This window comes from Drosophila guanche, unplaced genomic scaffold (assembly GCF_900245975.1).
Source record: "Drosophila guanche unplaced genomic scaffold, DGUA_6, whole genome shotgun sequence".
Taxonomy (NCBI): domain Eukaryota; kingdom Metazoa; phylum Arthropoda; class Insecta; order Diptera; family Drosophilidae; genus Drosophila; species Drosophila guanche.
Genome location: NW_022995745.1, coordinates 7,871,673 through 7,889,835, shown reverse-complemented (window position 1 = coordinate 7,889,835; position 18,163 = coordinate 7,871,673). Strand labels below are relative to the sequence as shown.

Here is an 18,163-nt window from a genome sequence, read left to right as displayed (position 1 = left end):
GGGGGGGGGAGTTGCTGTCAGTCTTCCTGGCACGGGTCCGAGACACATGACACTCAGGTGACACATTTGTTGCTCCACTCTGAGCTTAGCAGCAGCAAAAGCGAACGACAGACAGATGGATCCAAACATATTTCTCCGCATATCTGTCTGGGGCAGTTCCATGTTGGATCGAAAATTAAAGCGCAAAGGTTGCCCCTTTATCTCTCTCTCTCTCTGTTGATTCTCTCCACCGTTCTGGAGACGTGTTAATTTTGTGTTTAATTTATGAAATTAGCCTCGTGTCCTGTGTCGTTTCGAAAGTTTTCGGCACGAATTCCACCAGCACACGTCCTGCGGCTGTCCTCCTGCTCTTCCTCCTCCTTCTCCTTCTCCTTCTCCTCGACTGCCAACTTCCGGATAATTGCGTTATCTTCGCTTTAAATTAACCCGAGCACTGCAGCAGCAGGCCATTCCATTGCAAAGTTGCAAAACTGTTTGCAGTCAGCTTCACTTCAGCGGTTGGGCACACACACACCGCACACACACACACACACACACACATGAAGAGCAGACAAAGTTTAACCGTGAGATGTTGTTGCTGTTGTAGTGCTGACGCATCGTTTGGGGCAATCAGCGTTAATCGGAATTCGATTCCTTAAGGACCTCTTAGCGAAGTTTTACCTTCGCCGCCTGCAACAACATGTTCTCTTAATTTATATGCAGAGCTTGTAGCTTTGTGGATCGTAAGAGCGAGCAACGGGCCGCTCTCAGTGGGCGCTAACAGTGATCTGTAAGCGTGGGCTGTTCGCATAGAGCGCTAACAGTTATCTGTAAACACAAGCTTGGAGCGGCAACAGTTCATTGCTTGCATTTTCTGTTAAATACTTTGCAAGAAACCAACATATTTTCCTCATATAATTGGCCATACAAATTTGTATGAAGTTTCTACTCAATTTACTTTCATGTGTTATGTATATTGCACCCACCATGGTGCACCCTCCTGCACCCACGACACGACACGACACGACCCCCAGCCAAAGAGCAGATAACCGGATTAGGACGGCAAACCACAGCAGCAACTCCATCGGCTGTTAGTGCGGGCGGAGAGGTCCCTTGGGCACGGCACTGTTTATGCTCGGCTGCGGTCACCTGTGCAATTCCCCGACTGTTGACAAACGTAATTAAGAAATTGTTGGGCCAGGTGAGCCAGGCAGGCACGAAGGAGGCCAGACAGAGAGACCTGCCAGGGTGCAGGATGCGGGGTGCCAAGTTACGCAAATGTTTGCCATTCGCAATGGATATCTGCACACACACACACACACACACACACACACACTGCTTTTGCTTGTTCTTGTGTGGATAAACAATATTTGTACTTGGGTAGCCAATGTCCGTGTTGCCAGAGATTGCTTGCAAGAAGCTGCACATTAACCGTAATTCAATGAAGAAATAAAAGGGGTGCAGGTGCACAACATAAGTGTGCGGTTTGCCCCACTGGCGTCTCTCATGTTGAACGTTCTCTTAAGACGAAACGCTCAGCAAAGCTCGGAGATCAGGCGCACTCTCTTCGAAAGCGATTAGAGATGGCACCATTTTTGTGGATTGTGGATGGTGGATGGTGGGTGGATGGATTGTGGATGTTGGGGCTACAATAACAACTACCAACGATCGGTTGTAACTGAATGGAATGGAATTCCTTTACACAACATTCTCTCTGGGGGGACAGAGTGCCATTGAGTTGAAAATGTGCAAGTAATGAAGCAATTGGCACGTGGACGGACGGTTCTTCTGTGCCCTTCTGCGCCATCAGTGGTGGTGTTTCCCCCCCTCTTTTTTGTGTCCCCACGCTGTGCTGGTGCCAGGGCATTGTCTTTTGTTCCGGCTCTCGCGTGGTAATCAACTCGATTGCCACCACGCCCCTCCATCACCAACGACCTTAGCACTTGCAAGACCCCACCACTACTACTTTGCCCTTTGCTTTGACCTCATTTGGTATGGGGTGTGGCAGGGGTGGGGGCCTGGCTACTGAGGTTTGTCCTTCGTTGCTTTTCCTGAATGCGGGCAAACGCAGTCGCAGTCGCAGTCGCAATGGATTCTTTGTGTCCGCTGTCGTTTCATCATCATCCTGCATCAGCCCCCTTCCCCTATCCCTAAGCTCTAAAGAACAAAGAGAGCGAGAGAGAGAGAGAGAGTGCCGCTTTCCCCTTTGGCCTCCTCCCCTTTGTGTATCCTTGTGCTCCTTTTGTTTGGGGGCGCTGCACGCCTCGTTATGCACAAACAAAGCGTTTTCGCTTCCATTTAGCAGCAAATTAGAAGCTGCCGCTTTGAGGTCTCCTGAAAAGGTGGCACCAGGCAGCAGTCACCAGGCAGCTTAGGCAGCTCAGGTGGGGCCACGGCACACATGGCTTGGCCATTGCACGGAGAATGCAGAAAAACTGAGAGCAAAAAGAAGAAAACGTGCAAAAAAGAGATTACATTACGAATTAATTAACAGTAAATAAAAGTGCTCGCTGTCCCAGCATCTCCCACGCAACTCACATGTGTGTGGCGTTAATCACTCAAATGCAGGCACAAAGAGAAACAGAGAGGCAGAGAGAGCGCAAAAGAGAAGGGGTGTGAGCGGGAGCGGGTGGAGACAACAGTTAAAGAGAGCCCGCAGCAGCAGCGGCAGACAGACTGGATAATTTCGGAATGTTTCCAGCAAACTTTTGACCAGGTCAAATAATGCTTTATGGCATCACTCAACACTCAATGATACTTTGCGGGCGCTGCTGCACTGAGAGAAAAGTACCAGCAAGTGTGCGGAAACAAATTTCAGATTTATTGAGGATTATTTATGAAATATGTTGTGGATTATCGACAGACTCGTACGTGAACCAGTACAAGGCAATTTCGAAGGATTTTCAAGTTTTTTGCTGGCGTTTTACTCGCCCGCTGAGTGCTGCCATAACCATAATGGCACTTGACAAGGATCATAATGAGAACGATAACGATAACGATAACGATAATGATGATGACGATGATGAAGGCTAAGCCTGAGTCTGAGAGCCCAGCCCCATCTGATTCTGTTGTTAAAACATTATCGTTCACTTGGGCATCATTGATAACAAATGTGGGACCATTAATCGAGGCATTTTTGCTTAGCGCTGCTGCTGCTGCTGCTGCTGCTGCTGCTGCTGCTGCTGCTGCTGCTGCTAAGAGAGTCTGATTAAGAGAGAGGCCCCGATACACACACAGACAGCCTGAAGAGGGTTTAATGTGTGTGTTAAACTTTTTGATGCCTTTCAGGCCTTGTTGAATAATTGAACAATAAAGAACGAAACGGCATTAAGTAATTTGTGTCGGTTAAGTCATAAAACTCACACACTCACAGCGCCATAAAGTGCATGTATACATACATGTATGTAGATGTACATATGTATATGTATATGTATATGTATATGTATCTACATAAATTGTTAATTCTGTGCGCAAGTTTAATGAGTCGTTGGCATGAAAATTTCAAGTTTATTGCTGGAAGCCCGCCCAATAAATTTGTTGGCTTGCGTGCCTGCGCCTCTGCATTGAGCTTGGTAAGGGATTCGGGAGAAGTTTTTCTACGTTTTCGCCACCATGTTTTATCCAGCCCACAGCCCACAACCGACAACCCACAGCCCACAACCCACACCACTGGATGAGCCATTGATTCATGTTAATTAAATGTGACAAAAGTTGAGAAAGTTTTACTGGCTTTTTGCCTCTGCCTGTGGCGCTGTGGCGCTGTGTCCTCCGTTGCACACAATTTTCATTTGGCCATGTTGCGGTTACTTTATTGCCACTTTCCTTTCACCTCATCCACCATAATGTGCGACATTTTCGATTGCGATCGTCAGGCCAAAATGTTGCATAGCAAAAGTTTTTTTCGCTTTTAATTAGAAATCGAATCGAATCCGCAAGCTGTCAAAGTTTTATCTGTGCCCTGATATCAATAGGTGGGGTTCGGGATGACTGGGTGCATCCATATTGAGCTCAGAGCCTCAATCTCTCCAGGATTTCGACTTTCGACTTGGGCTGCTCCTGCTCCTGCTTCCACTAGGCAAAAGTTTATGCAACGTTTGGGCATCGGAGTGAGTGAGTGGAAGTCCGAAACGGAAGAGGAAGGAGAACAAAAATAAGAACTCCTTCTGCCAACTTAAATCGTTTCGCCATCAAGTTTCCATCGATACCCACGCGCTCTCTCTCTCTCTCTCTCTGATGTTTGTGTGCTTTACCAACACTGGCCAATGGAAGTGATTTAAACGGCTTGCTCTCTACCTTGCCAGTAGAATTTCGTTGGAAGTTTCAATCTCCTTTGTGCCGCACAATTTGCATGTCTCTCTCTTTGTCATTTGCCTGAGATTCCCTGGACTAACTGCTGTTGGACAATCGTCCAACTCCCCTCCCATTTATCGAGCAGCGGAAACTTGCAGCTAAGTTGTCCGTTAAGATTCGTCCGCTGTCTGCTGTTCCAATTGCAATTATAAACTTGAAATAATTCAGCCTCAGCTGCCAGCACTGTTCTCAGCTCCATCCGCGCCTTGCAATCTTGAACTTCTCTTAAGCCCAAAGCCCTAACGGAACTCCGTTGCTGCCAGATGCTTTCGCCAGAGGTTGATAAAATACTCACAAAAGTCGCACGAACATTCATCAGCTTGTTAGATATTATTTATTTATTTAGTTATTAATATTTGATTATTTCACTTATTGTTCTCAGTGCACTTTGATCTGTCTGTTGCGTGGTTTATTGTTTGTCTAATCTCTTTTGCATTTGGTCGACTTACAGTTACTCTTGTACCGCTGTAAGAGAGAGAGAGAGAGTGAGACGGAAGTAGTAAGAGCGCACGTCAAGCGTGTTCGTTCCTCTGCTTTGGTGGGTGTGGGCGCAAAGAGAGTGATGGTGGGAGAGGCCACGCCACCGCACCGTGGAGGCAATTCGATAATTGCGTGGCTCAGAATACTGAAAGTGCAGTTGATGTCCGGCAATGAAATGAAAACGAATCTCTGATCAGCTACACTTTTACACTTTTTTGTTAATTTAATCAAAATATAAGAGGGCCCAAATACACATAAATACAATTAACTCTGCAGCAGAACTCTCTGTTCCGCTACTACTGTTGCTGCTCTCTTGGGTGACGGTGAGCCGATGCATCGCGCCCCTTGTACTTCAACAAACGCTCCACATGGCGCTTGTAGTTTTGTATGGTTTGCATGGCTTCCCGGTGACGCTCATTCAAGGAGTCCACTTCCTGCTGATGCTCGTGCTGTACGGCGCTCATCTTCTTCTGCCAGTGCGTCTTCAGCTGCTTGATCTCCCCCTTTTGCGCCTCCCACTGGGCCAGCACTTGGTTCATTGACTGCCGCTCGGAGTCGGGGTTCGTGCACTCTTCGTCAAAGCCACGCTTCAGGTCGTCAATGCATTGCTCTCCATGGCGGCACTTGCTCACCAATGCGTTCAGCTCGGAGTTCTTCGCCATCACTTTTGTCATCTTTCCGCGGACCTCCACAATGGTGTGCTTCATCTGCTGTATATCGTACAGTCGCTCCTCCAGCTCTGCGCACATCTCCTCGTAGCTGCTCTCCACACGCTGATGATTCTCCGCTGCCTGCTGCAGCTGCTTCTCCAGCTCACCGCGCACCCCCTCGTAGCTGCTCTCCACACGCTGATGCTTCTCCGCTGCCTGCTGCAGCTGCTGAATTTCGCACTGACGCTTCTCCAGCTCTGCGCACACCTTCTGGTAGCTGCTCTTCAGACGCTTATACTTCTCCTCTGCCTGCTGCAGCTGCGCGTGGAACATGTTCGACTGCTGCTGCTCCAGCGGTTCGTTACACTGCTGGGCCGACTGAGTTGGACACTCGGAGGCCTTAATGTACGCCTTGAACTGCTCGACCTTGCTCTTGAGCTCCGCGACTAGATCCTCCTGCTGCTCGGGAGCGTGGTCCGAGTGCTTGGCCTGCTTCGCCTGCCGCTTGCTGAGCTTCTGCAGCTTGCGGATTTCCTCCAACTGCTGCACACACTTGCTGCAGCCGACATCTCCGCTCTGCTCCGCCATCTTGGCCTGCAGCGACTGCAGCTCCAGCTCCAGGCTGCGCCTCTGCCCCCGCAGCCGTTCGATCAGCTGCTCGGAGTTCTTCTCCGCCAACCGCAGGCTGCTCTTCAGTGCGGCGCACTCCTCGCGCTGCCGGCCGAGCTCGTAGCTGAGAATGTCCTTGTCTCGGACGGTGTCTGCCTGCAGCTTGGACAGGCGCTCCACCTCCGCTCGTGCTTGCTCCAACAGCTCCCGAATGCGTTGCAGCTCCAGCCGCAGAGCGTCCGAGGAGTCCCGCTTCGTGGCCAGGCGCCAGTTCTCCTGCTTCAGCTGCTCCAGCTCCGCCTTGAGATGCTCCTTGTCCGCCTTCACCTGACCCAGTTCCAGCTGCACTCGCTTCAGGCTCTTGTCGCTCTTCTGGCGCTGCTCCTTCAGGGCGTTCCATTCGTCAACCAGCGGCTGGATCTGCTCCTCCACTCGCGACTTGTCCGCGTTCCGTGCGGCAAGTTGGCCCCGCTCCTTGTTGGCGTGCTCCATGGCCAGTATCTTGCGCCCCAGCTGTCAGTGTTGCTACAAATTGTTGGAAAATAATTTGCTTACAATTTTTGCTTTTGTTTCTGTTCCAGACCCACCAGCAGCCCGACCTGCTCTGAGACTTGTGAGGGATTATCAGACGAATCTCACTCAAAGAAAGCGTTTGCAAAGTGAACTCGATCTCGATTCCTGCCTCAGTGTCTACTTTGTCCAGGTCCGAGCTGGAGAGCTTTCATTTAATTTCCATTCAACAGGCCCAGCCCCAGCCCCAGCCTTTGCCTTCCTCATCCTCATGTGAATGCTCGAAAGTAGCGCAAGGATTAGGCGATGCACAACAAATTGCAGATGCTTATCCCTGGCTCTGGCTCTCCTTTGTCTCTGTGTTGCTCCTCGATTGACTTTCCAGATTGCAAATTCCTGCGCTGCTGTGCCTCTACCGAAGACTGACTGCACGAGTGACAAAGTTGCAGGCTCTTGTCTGGCGGCTGTCTTCAATTTGAATACATTTCTGCCCTGCAGCTGCCGTGGCCCTGACACTCGTTGTGGATGGCGCGGGCAGGCAGCCACAAAGTCTGCTCCAAGGACATGGCATTGTGGCACGGGTCACGCTCTCATTTCATTGCTGTGTTATTTATAAGCAGCAGCAGCAGCGGCAGCAGCAGCAAAGGGGGAGCAGAGAGCTGCCTCATCAGCATAATGGAGTGTAAATCATGCGAAACACAAGGCCCAAGGCCGAAGCGAGGCACCATAATTGCTCCTAATTCACAATTCCAGGACCAGCTGCTCCGTGCCACAACTGCATGTAAAATATGTTCAGATACCAAAAGGATTGCCACTCCCCTCTGCTTATTTGATTTTTAAACTCGGCATTAGCATACATCCTGCTCCTGCTCCTGTGTGTATCACATTTCTGTGTCTCATGATTCATGCACGTTGCCAGGCCTCACCGGCGGAGTTGTGTGTCCCAGCTGGCGGCACGCTTTGCTGTGGCATTCGGCAAAAGCTGCTCCCAACCTCCCAGCACTTCAATGGCACAAAGGAGAAACGGCAGCCAGTTCCAGCGCAGTTCCGCTTTTGTTTAATTTGCAGTCTAGGCGGGGACTCGGGGATGTCTTCATCATAATTGCAAACAAAGAAAACCCAGGGAGCAGGCAGGTGGCAGCTGGCAGGTGGCAACTCAACTGTTTGCCCATCAAGCTGCCGAGCGTCCAAAAAGCACGACACAAAGCAAAAGGAAAGGAAAGAATGGAAGAGGCAAAGTCAACAGACAGCGGGAACAGAGCCAACTGGCGGGCTGCTGACAGCAGCTTCAAATCTCGGCACACATGCCCCCGGCTGCGCTCGATCTTTAAATATTTATAACAATTCCAGCAGCAGCAGTCATCAGTCCATGTCCAAATCCCTTTGCCACTGCACTTAGCTGCCAATTTCACGGACAATGAAACGCATTTTGCATTCTGCATTCTGTAATTCTCGTCTCGTAATTGAATTGAATTATGAATTCAACGATTTTCGCTGAATAATTGATAGGCTGATGAGCACACACGAAGCTCTCTCTCTCGCATTGTTACATCTACATTACATCTACATGATGTAGAGTTACATGGCCCCCAAAGCGCTGATAATCGACTTGTCCACTCTGTGCTTGTGTTTTCTTTTTTGTGTGTTCAAAAATTCCCATTTGCATTTGTTATTTTGTGGCTGCCTACAGTTTTCAGTGAAATGTTAATTAAGTTAATGAAATGCCAGCACAGAGCACAGAGCACAGAGCACAAAAAATGAATACACAAAAAGCGAAGCAGCGGAAAACGATTGCCACAATTTATGGCCAGAATGCCGCCCCTCTGCTTGAGGAATTCGCACTCAGACTCAGGAATACATCAACAAAAGGGAGAGCCAGGGAAGTGGCTGCTTGAAAAGGCTAAAAATTCCGATTTAATGGCAGCCACTCCAGGAAATAAAAACTATCTGGCGATGCCAGAGGGTAGCGTAAAGCCCATTGAAATTCCTGCTTCAGTCTCGAGTCATGTGTAGCTGTGTATGTATTATGTATGTATGATGTAGTTAGGCATGTATGAGCCTAATTAGTTAATGTAGAAGCGGCAGTCGGTGCCTTGTCACTCCATTCCCAAGGAGCGGCAGCTAGGCTCTGTTTCAGTGCCAGGCTCAGGCACGCGGCTGTGCTACAAAGAACATTTTTTGAATCTCTCTCTTGAGGCTGAGGGAATGTTTCTCCTGCTGTCGCCTGGTGCCATCTGTTACCGCCCCCTGCTGCCTGCTGCTCTAATGAAATATATGGGGGACAGGCTTCAAAAGCAGATTTTACATCCTCCCCAACGACCGGCTGCCTCTGTGTGTGGCTCCCCAACCCCAAACCCAACCTCTCCGCATCCACGTGAGGCATTAAAAATGTAAACGCTTAATGCATAACGTATACGCAACGTGTTCACTCTCCCTCGCTCTTTCAGGTGAACGTGAGCAACACTTGGACCATGCCGCAGGAGGGCCTGAATGTCTTCTATCGCTTCTTCCGCGATCGCATCTCCTGGTTCGAGGCGGATGCCGTCTGCCAGTTCCATCATGCCAATCTGGTGACAGGTAAGCGACAGCCCGACGACTAGGCTTGCAGGTGCCAGCAGCTAATGAAAGCCAAACACAGGCTGCCATTCTGCTGCAGCAGAAATGTGGAATGCAACTGAGCTTCGGTGGGAGCAGGTGCCAAGGGACGGACAAATGTCCGCCAGCTGTTGTGACAGCGAACACAGAACGCAGGACGAAGCACGAAGGAGGCAGCTGTGGAGGCGCTCTGGGTGACAAAAGCGAAGGCCAAAAGGGGGCTGAGGGCTGAGGACAGCAAAGCGACGCAGGCCACAGGCCACGAGGAGAGTCAGCCACACGCCTTTCTGTTCATGTGAATACCGTTAGAAGCTCGAACCCCCCGCCCTAGCGACCGCCCATCCGCATGGCACCATAAATCCCACTGACAAATGCTGTCGCTGCAGGGCCAGGGGCCAGGGGGGCGCAGATTGGGGTCGGGGGAAGATAACGGCTGATCAGCTGCAAGAGGCTCTGCGCACAGTGGGCCAAACAGCCAGTTCTTTGTGCAAACAAAGTTTGCTTTCAAGTTTCTGGTGCCGCTTGATTGCCGGTTTTTGCCCACTGTGGCTGCGACCTGTTCTCGCTGTCGGCGCTGCTGTTTGTGATAGGGTCAAAAGTTCAGGGATCATTGGACGGACACTCCATTTGGCCATTGTTTTTGGCAAGCGAATTGGTCACAGTGGAGACTGGAGCTGGTCCAGGGCCTAGTCCATAATTGTTGCCAGGCCAAAGCCAGACATGCAGGGGGGGGGAGGGGAGAGGTACAACAATCGACAAACAGAAACAGAAACAGAAACAAAAATAAAATATATAAAATAATTCCCAACGAGCGTTTTGTAAACAATTTGTGACTGTCACTGGGAGTGGGCGTTGCCCCTCCGTCCTGCTCCTCCTCTCTCCTGACAACACAAATCAACCCAAATAAAAGCCAACAACACACAACAGACGCAAGCGAATTTAAATAGAAATTGTTGTCTTGTGCAGAACAAATAAAAACCATTTGGGTTCGTCCCGTTTTCATTCCAACTATTCATGCTCCCCACCCCATCCTCCCTCCCACCACTCTCAAACTCTCTTTCTCACACTCTCTTTCTCTCTCTCTCTTTGTGCGGGCCGGCCGCTGGCAACAGTCGACAACAGTTTTCAATTCGATGCAACGCGCGACCTGCTCAGGGAATTGGATGTGAACGACATCGTTTGGATTGGTCTCATGCGACCGCAGAACTCGGATCGTTTTATGTGGTCGTAAGTAGTAGCCCAAAGACAGCATCTACATACATCCACGCCCAAGCAACACACCGAAAAATAGCAAGAACAGCAAACAGCCACCTAAAACGGGAATTGTGTCACAACAAGCAAAAACAAAAGGGTTCGACATGTGCCCATAACGCACGTGTGGACTCTGTGTGTTTCGAGCTTCGTTTCATGGTGCCGTTAAAGTTGTGCGCCAAGTTAAAGAGAAACTCCAAGGCTGAGTACGCAGTGAAGAAGTGCAAAGAAAAAGAATACGTGAACGGTGGAATATATGCAGCCGCGATTGAGCGGGAATTGTGTGCGAAGCGTGTAAGTAGCTAGAGTGGATCGCGTGGATCGTGAGAGCGAGCAGCGCAGTCAGCGCAAGCAGCGGGAGAGTAAGAGCGAGCAGCGCAGTCAGCGCAAGCAGCGGGAGAGTCAGCAAGAACGTCAGCTGGCTGCTAGCCATGCGAAGCTCGAAGAAGTGCTTAGATAATGAAAAATGCCACAAAGTGTACCACAAATGATATGAAAAATGACCAAGTTTACGATTACCAATTTGTAATTTTGTTTTCTTGTGTGTTAACAGTAATTCGCGTCCCCTCGTGGCCGACACGGGCTACTGGGCGGAGTCGCTGCCGCTGATGGATGCCCCGCTCTGCGCCGTGATTGATCCCATACGCGACTACCGCTGGCACGCGCTGCGCTGCGGTGGACCCGAGACGGCCTCCTTTCTGTGCGAGATGCCAGGTAAGAGAAGAGAAATCAAAGAGAGAGAGAGGGAAGCGAGAGGGAGCTGAGAGGCTTTATTTAGTTCCCAGCTGGGCGGATGCCTGCATACTGAAGGACATGCCCAACCTGACCATGCAGTACATGGCGGACACGGCCAGCATCGAGCTCATCCGCAACTGCCAGGAGGAGGGCCTCCTGCGGCACACCTGCAAGGGCAAGGAGGTGAGTGGCAGCTGTCCCCCTTCTCCTTTCCCACGTCCCAAGTTTCCCGAGCCAAGGAAACGCCCTGCGCATGCTGATGTCTAATCTGATTTCTCGGCAGGATCGCGATCGGGCTGTGCGCAAGTTGATCTGTCCCAAGGAGCGGCTGGAGGCGCAGCGGATCAACGACATAACCAACTCGCACTTCAAGTCGCTGCAGATCATCAACAACATTCCCACGGACAACAACGAGAACAACGACATCGATCTGCTGCCCAACTACAACGGAGGACGGGGCATGGCCATCAACATTGAGGTGGCGCCCCCGCTGGCGCCCACTCTGGCCCCGTTCCCGCTGAACGAGCGCTTCGGTCTGGCCGAGTTCATGCAGGCCGATGCCCCGGGCTCGGTGTCGCTCTCCGGGCTGTATCGCATTCCCGACGAGATACCCAAGCCGGTGAAGAAGTCCGCCAAGAAGGCCAACACCCCGGACTTTGTTGTGAAGCTAAAGCAGGAGCAGGAGCAGCCAGCGAAGCCAACGACCAGCAAGCGACTGATGGAGGAGATGATGATGGGGGACCAGCCGGCGCTGAGTGATGAGCAGCTGCCACCGAGCATGGCCGAGGCGAAGGACGACAGCAACAGCGATGCCTCCAATGAGATATTTGAGCCCTTGCCGCACAAGAAGAAGATCCTGCCACAGGATCTGCGCACCATGCCACCCATTGTAGAAGTGACAGCAGCAGCAACAACAACAACAACAACAACCACTGAAATGCCAACAACAACAACAACAACCAAAGTGCCAACAATTTCAACAACAACCGCAGCAGCAGCAGCAGCAGCAGCAACAATGGACCACAGCCCGATGTCGCCTCTGCCACAGAGCAACAACCTGGGCCATCCCATGCATCCTGTGCAGCAGCAACCTCACAGCGGAGACGATGGCTCCACACTGCAGCAGCAGCAGCAGCAGCAGCAGCAGCAGCAGACGATGCAGACGATGCATGCCACGCATGTGAAGGAGTCCGCGGACAATTCACACTTCATACCACCCATGCTGCTGGTGAAGGCGCATTATGTGCCGCCAGCCAGACATGCCAGCCAGGAGCATGTCGATCACGGCGACCATAAGCCAGCACATGCCACCACCACCACAACAGCCAGAGAAACAGCAACAGAAACAGCAACAGAAACAGCAACAGGAACATCCACAACAGCAGAGCCGAGAACAAAGGCCGCCACAAAGGAGGAGCAGGAGCAAACGTCAACAGTCATGTCATTAACGGGTCTGACAGCAGACACAGACACAACAGTGGCTTCAACAACAACAACAACAACAACAGTGGCAGCAGCAATGCCAGCAGGTACAACGGAAAGTGTGGAGGTGCGAACAGCAGTGAAAGTGGCTAAAGGCAGCGACACCAGCAAACAGGAACAGGCAGCCACAGGAACAGCAACAGCAACTACAACAACAAAAGCTACAACAACAACTGGTGCAGCAGAAATGGAAAATACTTTAAGGGGAACCGCAGCAAATGCAACAACTGCTGGCACAACAACAACAGGTACACCAACAACTAGCAAGGCGGCAACACCAATGGAAGTTACACCAACAACAACACCAAAGGCAGTGACACCAACAACAGCAAAGACAACACCAAAGGCAGTGACACCAACAACTACAACTGAAGCAGCCATAACTACACCAACAACTACACCAACAACAACTACAGCCAGCAGCCAGACATTGAAGCCAAACGCAGTTGCTGCAAAGGAAGCCACTGAAATTTCAGCCGGAAAGCATGCTAAAAAGTACTCAGAGGACGGGGCAGAGGCCGAGGCCGAGGCAGAGGCAGCCACAACAAGACACAACTTCCTGGAGGAGGAAACCGAGGCGCCATTCAAGCCCAATCGACGACGCTCGCTGACAAAGCCGGAAACTGTTAGCTATTTCAAGAAGATCCTGGGATAGAGCAGTAACAGCGAGAGAGAGAGTGAGTGAGGGAGGGGGAGGGGCAAACGGCAGGCAGAAGCAACAGACTCCACACAGCATCCACACAGCGACAGCGCTCCCCAGTAACCGTAATCGTAGCCTTAACAGCGACTGTTAACACACATTTCCGGCACACAGACAAACAAATGAATCCCCAAGCAGCATTGATACCTCCCTCCCTCCCTCCCCACCCACCCACCCACTCCCTCCCCTTACGCCAAAGAAACCGAACAACTTTTACACGTAATTGGTCTTCAAAATCATAGAAAGAGATGAAGCAAAAGGAATGGCAAAAGGAAAGTGAGTGCGAGAGAGCTGGAGCTTGAGCTCGGTGCGCCAGCAAATTGAATCAGCTGTCCCCCCCGGCCACACCCCTTCGAAGCAATTGCATTCCAAGCCATTTGCCCCTGTCCCTGCCACTGACTCACCGCATTCCCATTCCCATTCACATCCACATCCACATCATCATCATCTATATGCACATTCTGGCCAAAAGTTTGTCTGCGGCAAGCCCGGGAGCCACCCAGTTCTGTTCTGTCTTAGCCAGAAAATGCCGGAAATCCAAGCTGTTAGTCAAGCGGAAACGCAAAGCAGCCAAAAAGAAAACTCAACTTCGGCTTCAGCTTCAGCTTCAGCACAAAATATGTCAATTTTTCACCCGGAAGGAGCACCAAAAGCGAGAAATGGAAGCCAAGGATAAGGTTGAGGCTGAGGCTGAGGAAGCAGATGGAGATGGAGATGGAGATGGAGCTAGTGTGTGTGCACAGCAGAGGCCAAATCTAAACCACGATAAATACGAAAACAAAAAATATGAAAAGCAAAAGCATAAACATAACTTTGTGTGTGTTGTTTACCAGCAGTGCGACGAGTATACAGATAGGGATTCTGTTTTTGTGTGGACTTCGGTGTACTTTGTGCGACGAGCAGACAGAGCGACAGAGCGACAGAGCAGAGGGAAGCACTCTGAAGCAATTACTGAGACACATTTGATCACATTTCCCATTGGCTCTCACTCACTCTCTCCACTACCGCTGCGCTCTTGTGCAAACGAGTCCAAGTATTTTATGTTTCATTTTCCATGAGATTGCACTTGCATTTTTCCGGTTTCCAATGCCAAAGCAAAGTACAGCGAAGTCCCAAAAACGGAGGCCAACAAGCAAATTAAATATTAAACTATAAATTATAAAGGATAAAGGATAAAGGATAAAGGATACGACATAGAACACTTTTTTTTGTGCGTGAAAATAGTCAAATACAATTTGTGAACGAGAGGCCGTTTGTCACACTTTGGGAATTTTTAGAAGGTTACTCCGACCGAGAGCCGAGCACACTTAAGATTAAGCTAAAATTAAACCAACACGAAACCAGAGGCAGAGGCAAAGGCAAAGGCAAATAAAGGCCCAAAACGTGGAGATGGGTGCCGAGTCCCCGAGGAGCAGCGAAAACGAGAGCACACTTGATGTAGAGAAATATTTGTAGGTACTTAAGAATAACGGGCCGCGATTGCCCAAACCAACGGATGAGCACAGATTCAGGGTCTCCGCCTTGATGTGGCCCCAGAAATCGACACAAATATGCAGTCAAAATAGTATAAATATAAACCAAGTAATGAATTATGAATAAAAATGCAAGAAATTACAAATGCCAAGGGGTTTTGTTTTGCCAGCGAGGGACTGGGCACTGGGCACTGGATTTACCCACCGGACTGCTGCAAGTGGAGGCTTTAATGGCTAAAAGCTTTGTCACTGCCTTGTCTCGGTCGCGGTCTGTGGCTGGCCGGACCTCCTCTTTCTGTTTTTATGCCAATTTTCATTTTTACTTCATTTGTGCTTTTTGTGCTCGTTTTTCCTTTCTCGTTTTTTGTGCTGTCTGTCTGCTGTGCTTGTGGACGCGTGGAAAGCGGCTCGAGGCGCATTTTGTAAATTGAAAACCACCGGACACGGTCCACGTCCAGCTCAGTGCGAGCCCCAGCTAAGCTGGCAGCAAGTTCTCCGACTCGCTGGATACCCTGCCAGAGATCCTTCAGCTGGAAGTTGCTTCACATTTCGATTACTTTTCGATACAAATTCGATTACAGTCGATAGTTTGTGTAGCTGCTTCCCAGCACCATCTGGAATCCTGTCCAGATTGCTCGTTCCCCGTTCCTGCCAGGCAGTCGTCGTGCATTTTCGGGCATTCAACTTGAGCATTCCAATGGCCCGGTTCTGGTTCTGGTTTTGGTTCTGGTTTCCCTTTTTATTCGCTTTACTGTGCGGCTTTGCTGGGGCATGCAACCACTTGCCAAAAGCATACAAAAAGGAAACCCAATCCTGGGGCAAGCAAATTTGCTGAAGTTCCCCCTTATTATGCCCAGCAATTCGTTTAATTAAATATTTTTTACTTTAACAAATATTAGAAATGAAGTCCCGCTACTCGGGGCTACTTTAAGTTCCTCTTCTTCTGAGGGAACTGAGTGCAAAACGAAGCCGAAGCCATTTCGGGGCATCCTCCTTGGCGCTGGAGTGCGCTCATTCGACCGTGTAAAGTGCACCATTCTGGACCCGTCTAATCATGGCATGGGGATGGGGCTTGAGGCTGTAGAGCTGCTACGCGGGGCAATTTATTACGCATGCTGCAAGGGCTTTTATTTCATTTCGTTTCAGCCCCGATCCACCTCTTTTACTGCCAACTCCGAGGAGCAAATGAAGTGCAGACAGCAGCCAAAGGGGGGCAGCCCTTGGGCTTGAAATTAAATTTGCAGGGGAGAAAAAGCTGCAAACATTTCAAATTGAAATCAATTGCGGTTGCTCATTGACGCCACGGAAGGTTTTATTTGCGCCGAGCAGAGTCAAAGTTAATTGAATTTTACCCAGCAGACAAGCCACACCCACACACACACACACCCACACACAGGACATGTGTCTTCGTGCATTTATTCAGACATGTGCATGTGTGTGGGTGCTACTTCCGCACGGAAGACGCCTCTGGAGTTGGACAGACAGGAAATTTGATTTCCAGCAGACCAAACACCACATTGTGGATATTGGCTGATAAAACCAAAGCGATTATCGCCCACAGCCTGCAGCCACTGTCCGCTAACAGCACTCTAACAGCGCGCTGTTAGCTTGCGCTCTCTCCCTCTCTCACGATCCACACGCGACTGCTGCTTCGATTGCACCATCCACCATCCACCATCCACCCTCCCGCTACAGATCTCAGACCGTTTAGTTAATCACTTTCAAATCGCATCGGACTTGTTACACAATTGTTCCACTCCACTTGCAATTCTCAAAAGTGCTGGAGCAGAAGACGCCTGCCTTGAGTGCTTGCTGCCTCGGGTGTCGAATAAACTATTACAGCTTCGCTTCCACTTCCCTCTGTCTGTGCGTTTGTTTGCCTGTGTGGCTTTTGCGAGTGTTTTGGCGACGGCAAGCGGATGCGGAACCAATTTAACGACGCCATATCCGCCAGCCACGAAGCAGCAGCGAGCCAGCGAGCAGCTCCAACCAGGACACTGCAGAATCTTTGCGGCAGCATTGACATCATGTGGCCCTCTCCTGAAGAGGGGTACCCCGCCGGACCCGCAACTGTTTAAATAAAAACAAAAACATTTCCAACAACAGAAAATTGTCAATTTATTGTTGTGCTTCTGTGCGTGTGCGAGGATTGCGAGGATTGGATTGAATTACTCAAACAAAGCGAACAAAAAAGTCACCGCGAATAATCAGCGAGGATTAAACAAATGAAAATAATCCATAATTGATTTGCGGATTCGTAAATAAACAAGTAATAAATTGAGTTCGAGTGTTTGTGCATTGATTTTTGACCCATTTCGGTGCATTCGAAGCTCGAATGATGCTCCAAAATATGTAGCATACTTATCTGAGCACATTCTAAAACTTGCAAATGGCGCATGCAAAATGCAGAGCATAGCCAAGTCATGCAGCTTCCCATTGGTTCTTGCACTTTTTTTCTGTTCTTCTGCTCTGAAGTCTGAAATGTATGTATATTGTGCATTAATAATGCAGTCAGCCAGTCAGCCAGTCAGGCCGTAGTCAGTGCCATTCCATTTGCTCATTTCAAATTGAAATCCCTTGTGGAGGACTTTATTATTATTATTTCATTGAGATGCGTGTAAAGCACAGACGGAATTACAACTGACCCAGCTGCATACATGTACATGTACATATACATACATGTAGATATACATATACATGTACATATGAATATGTAATATGTAAATATGTACGAGCAGCTGTGACATTTTTGTTGTTATTCGAACTGCGGCTGTGGCTGTGGCTGTGGCTGTGGCTGCTGCTGGATGTTGACGGTCAGCCCAGGTTCGACGCACTGCCACCCATTCCAAGAACCAAGAACAAACTTTAACTGCCATTCTCTAACGGGATACATGTAATCAGACACACGGGGCTAAAGTTATGATGTGTGTGTGTGTGTGTGTGTGCAGCATCATCATAAAATTCAATTAAAGCGAAACGCAGACAATCAAACAAAAGATCAAATTAAATGCCAGCCCAGCAATTTACTTTGTCGATGTATGAGGGCGTGGCGTGGCGTGGCTGCCACATGCCACATGCCACATGGCACATCCTCTAACCCACTGAATGGCAGTATCTCTGTCTCTCTGTGTCTCTCTGTGTGTGTGGCATAGACAACGGCACGCATTGCGGTTTAACGCGCTTTAGCACACACACAGAGAGAGAGAGACAGTGATATACCGTTAGAGAGAGAGAGAGAGAGACTGGCAGACTGGCAGACTGGCAGCCAAAGGAACAGAAGAACATCAAAGAAGAAGAAATGGAAGCTGCTGCGGTATTTTTACGACCATTTCAGGGCCGTAATGGCAATC

The 18,163-nt window shown here is 49.7% G+C and overlaps 1 protein-coding gene across 1 annotated transcript in view; it reads left to right on the top strand.

The window, feature by feature from the left end:
* The window catches only part of LOC117581090 (proteoglycan 4), an 18,637-nt gene extending 5,182 nt beyond the window's left edge, over nucleotides 1–13,455 (top strand). Inside the window, exons 3-7 of the mRNA XM_034267976.1 lie at nucleotides 9,026–9,155; nucleotides 10,286–10,400; nucleotides 10,978–11,138; nucleotides 11,203–11,342; nucleotides 11,443–13,455. Of these exons, the coding sequence (XP_034123867.1) occupies nucleotides 9,026–9,155; nucleotides 10,286–10,400; nucleotides 10,978–11,138; nucleotides 11,203–11,342; nucleotides 11,443–13,296 (2,400 nt within the window). The 3' untranslated portion in view covers nucleotides 13,297–13,455. The remainder of the gene's footprint in view (nucleotides 1–9,025; nucleotides 9,156–10,285; nucleotides 10,401–10,977; nucleotides 11,139–11,202; nucleotides 11,343–11,442) is intronic.
* The last annotated feature ends 4,708 nt before the right edge of the window (nucleotides 13,456–18,163 follow it).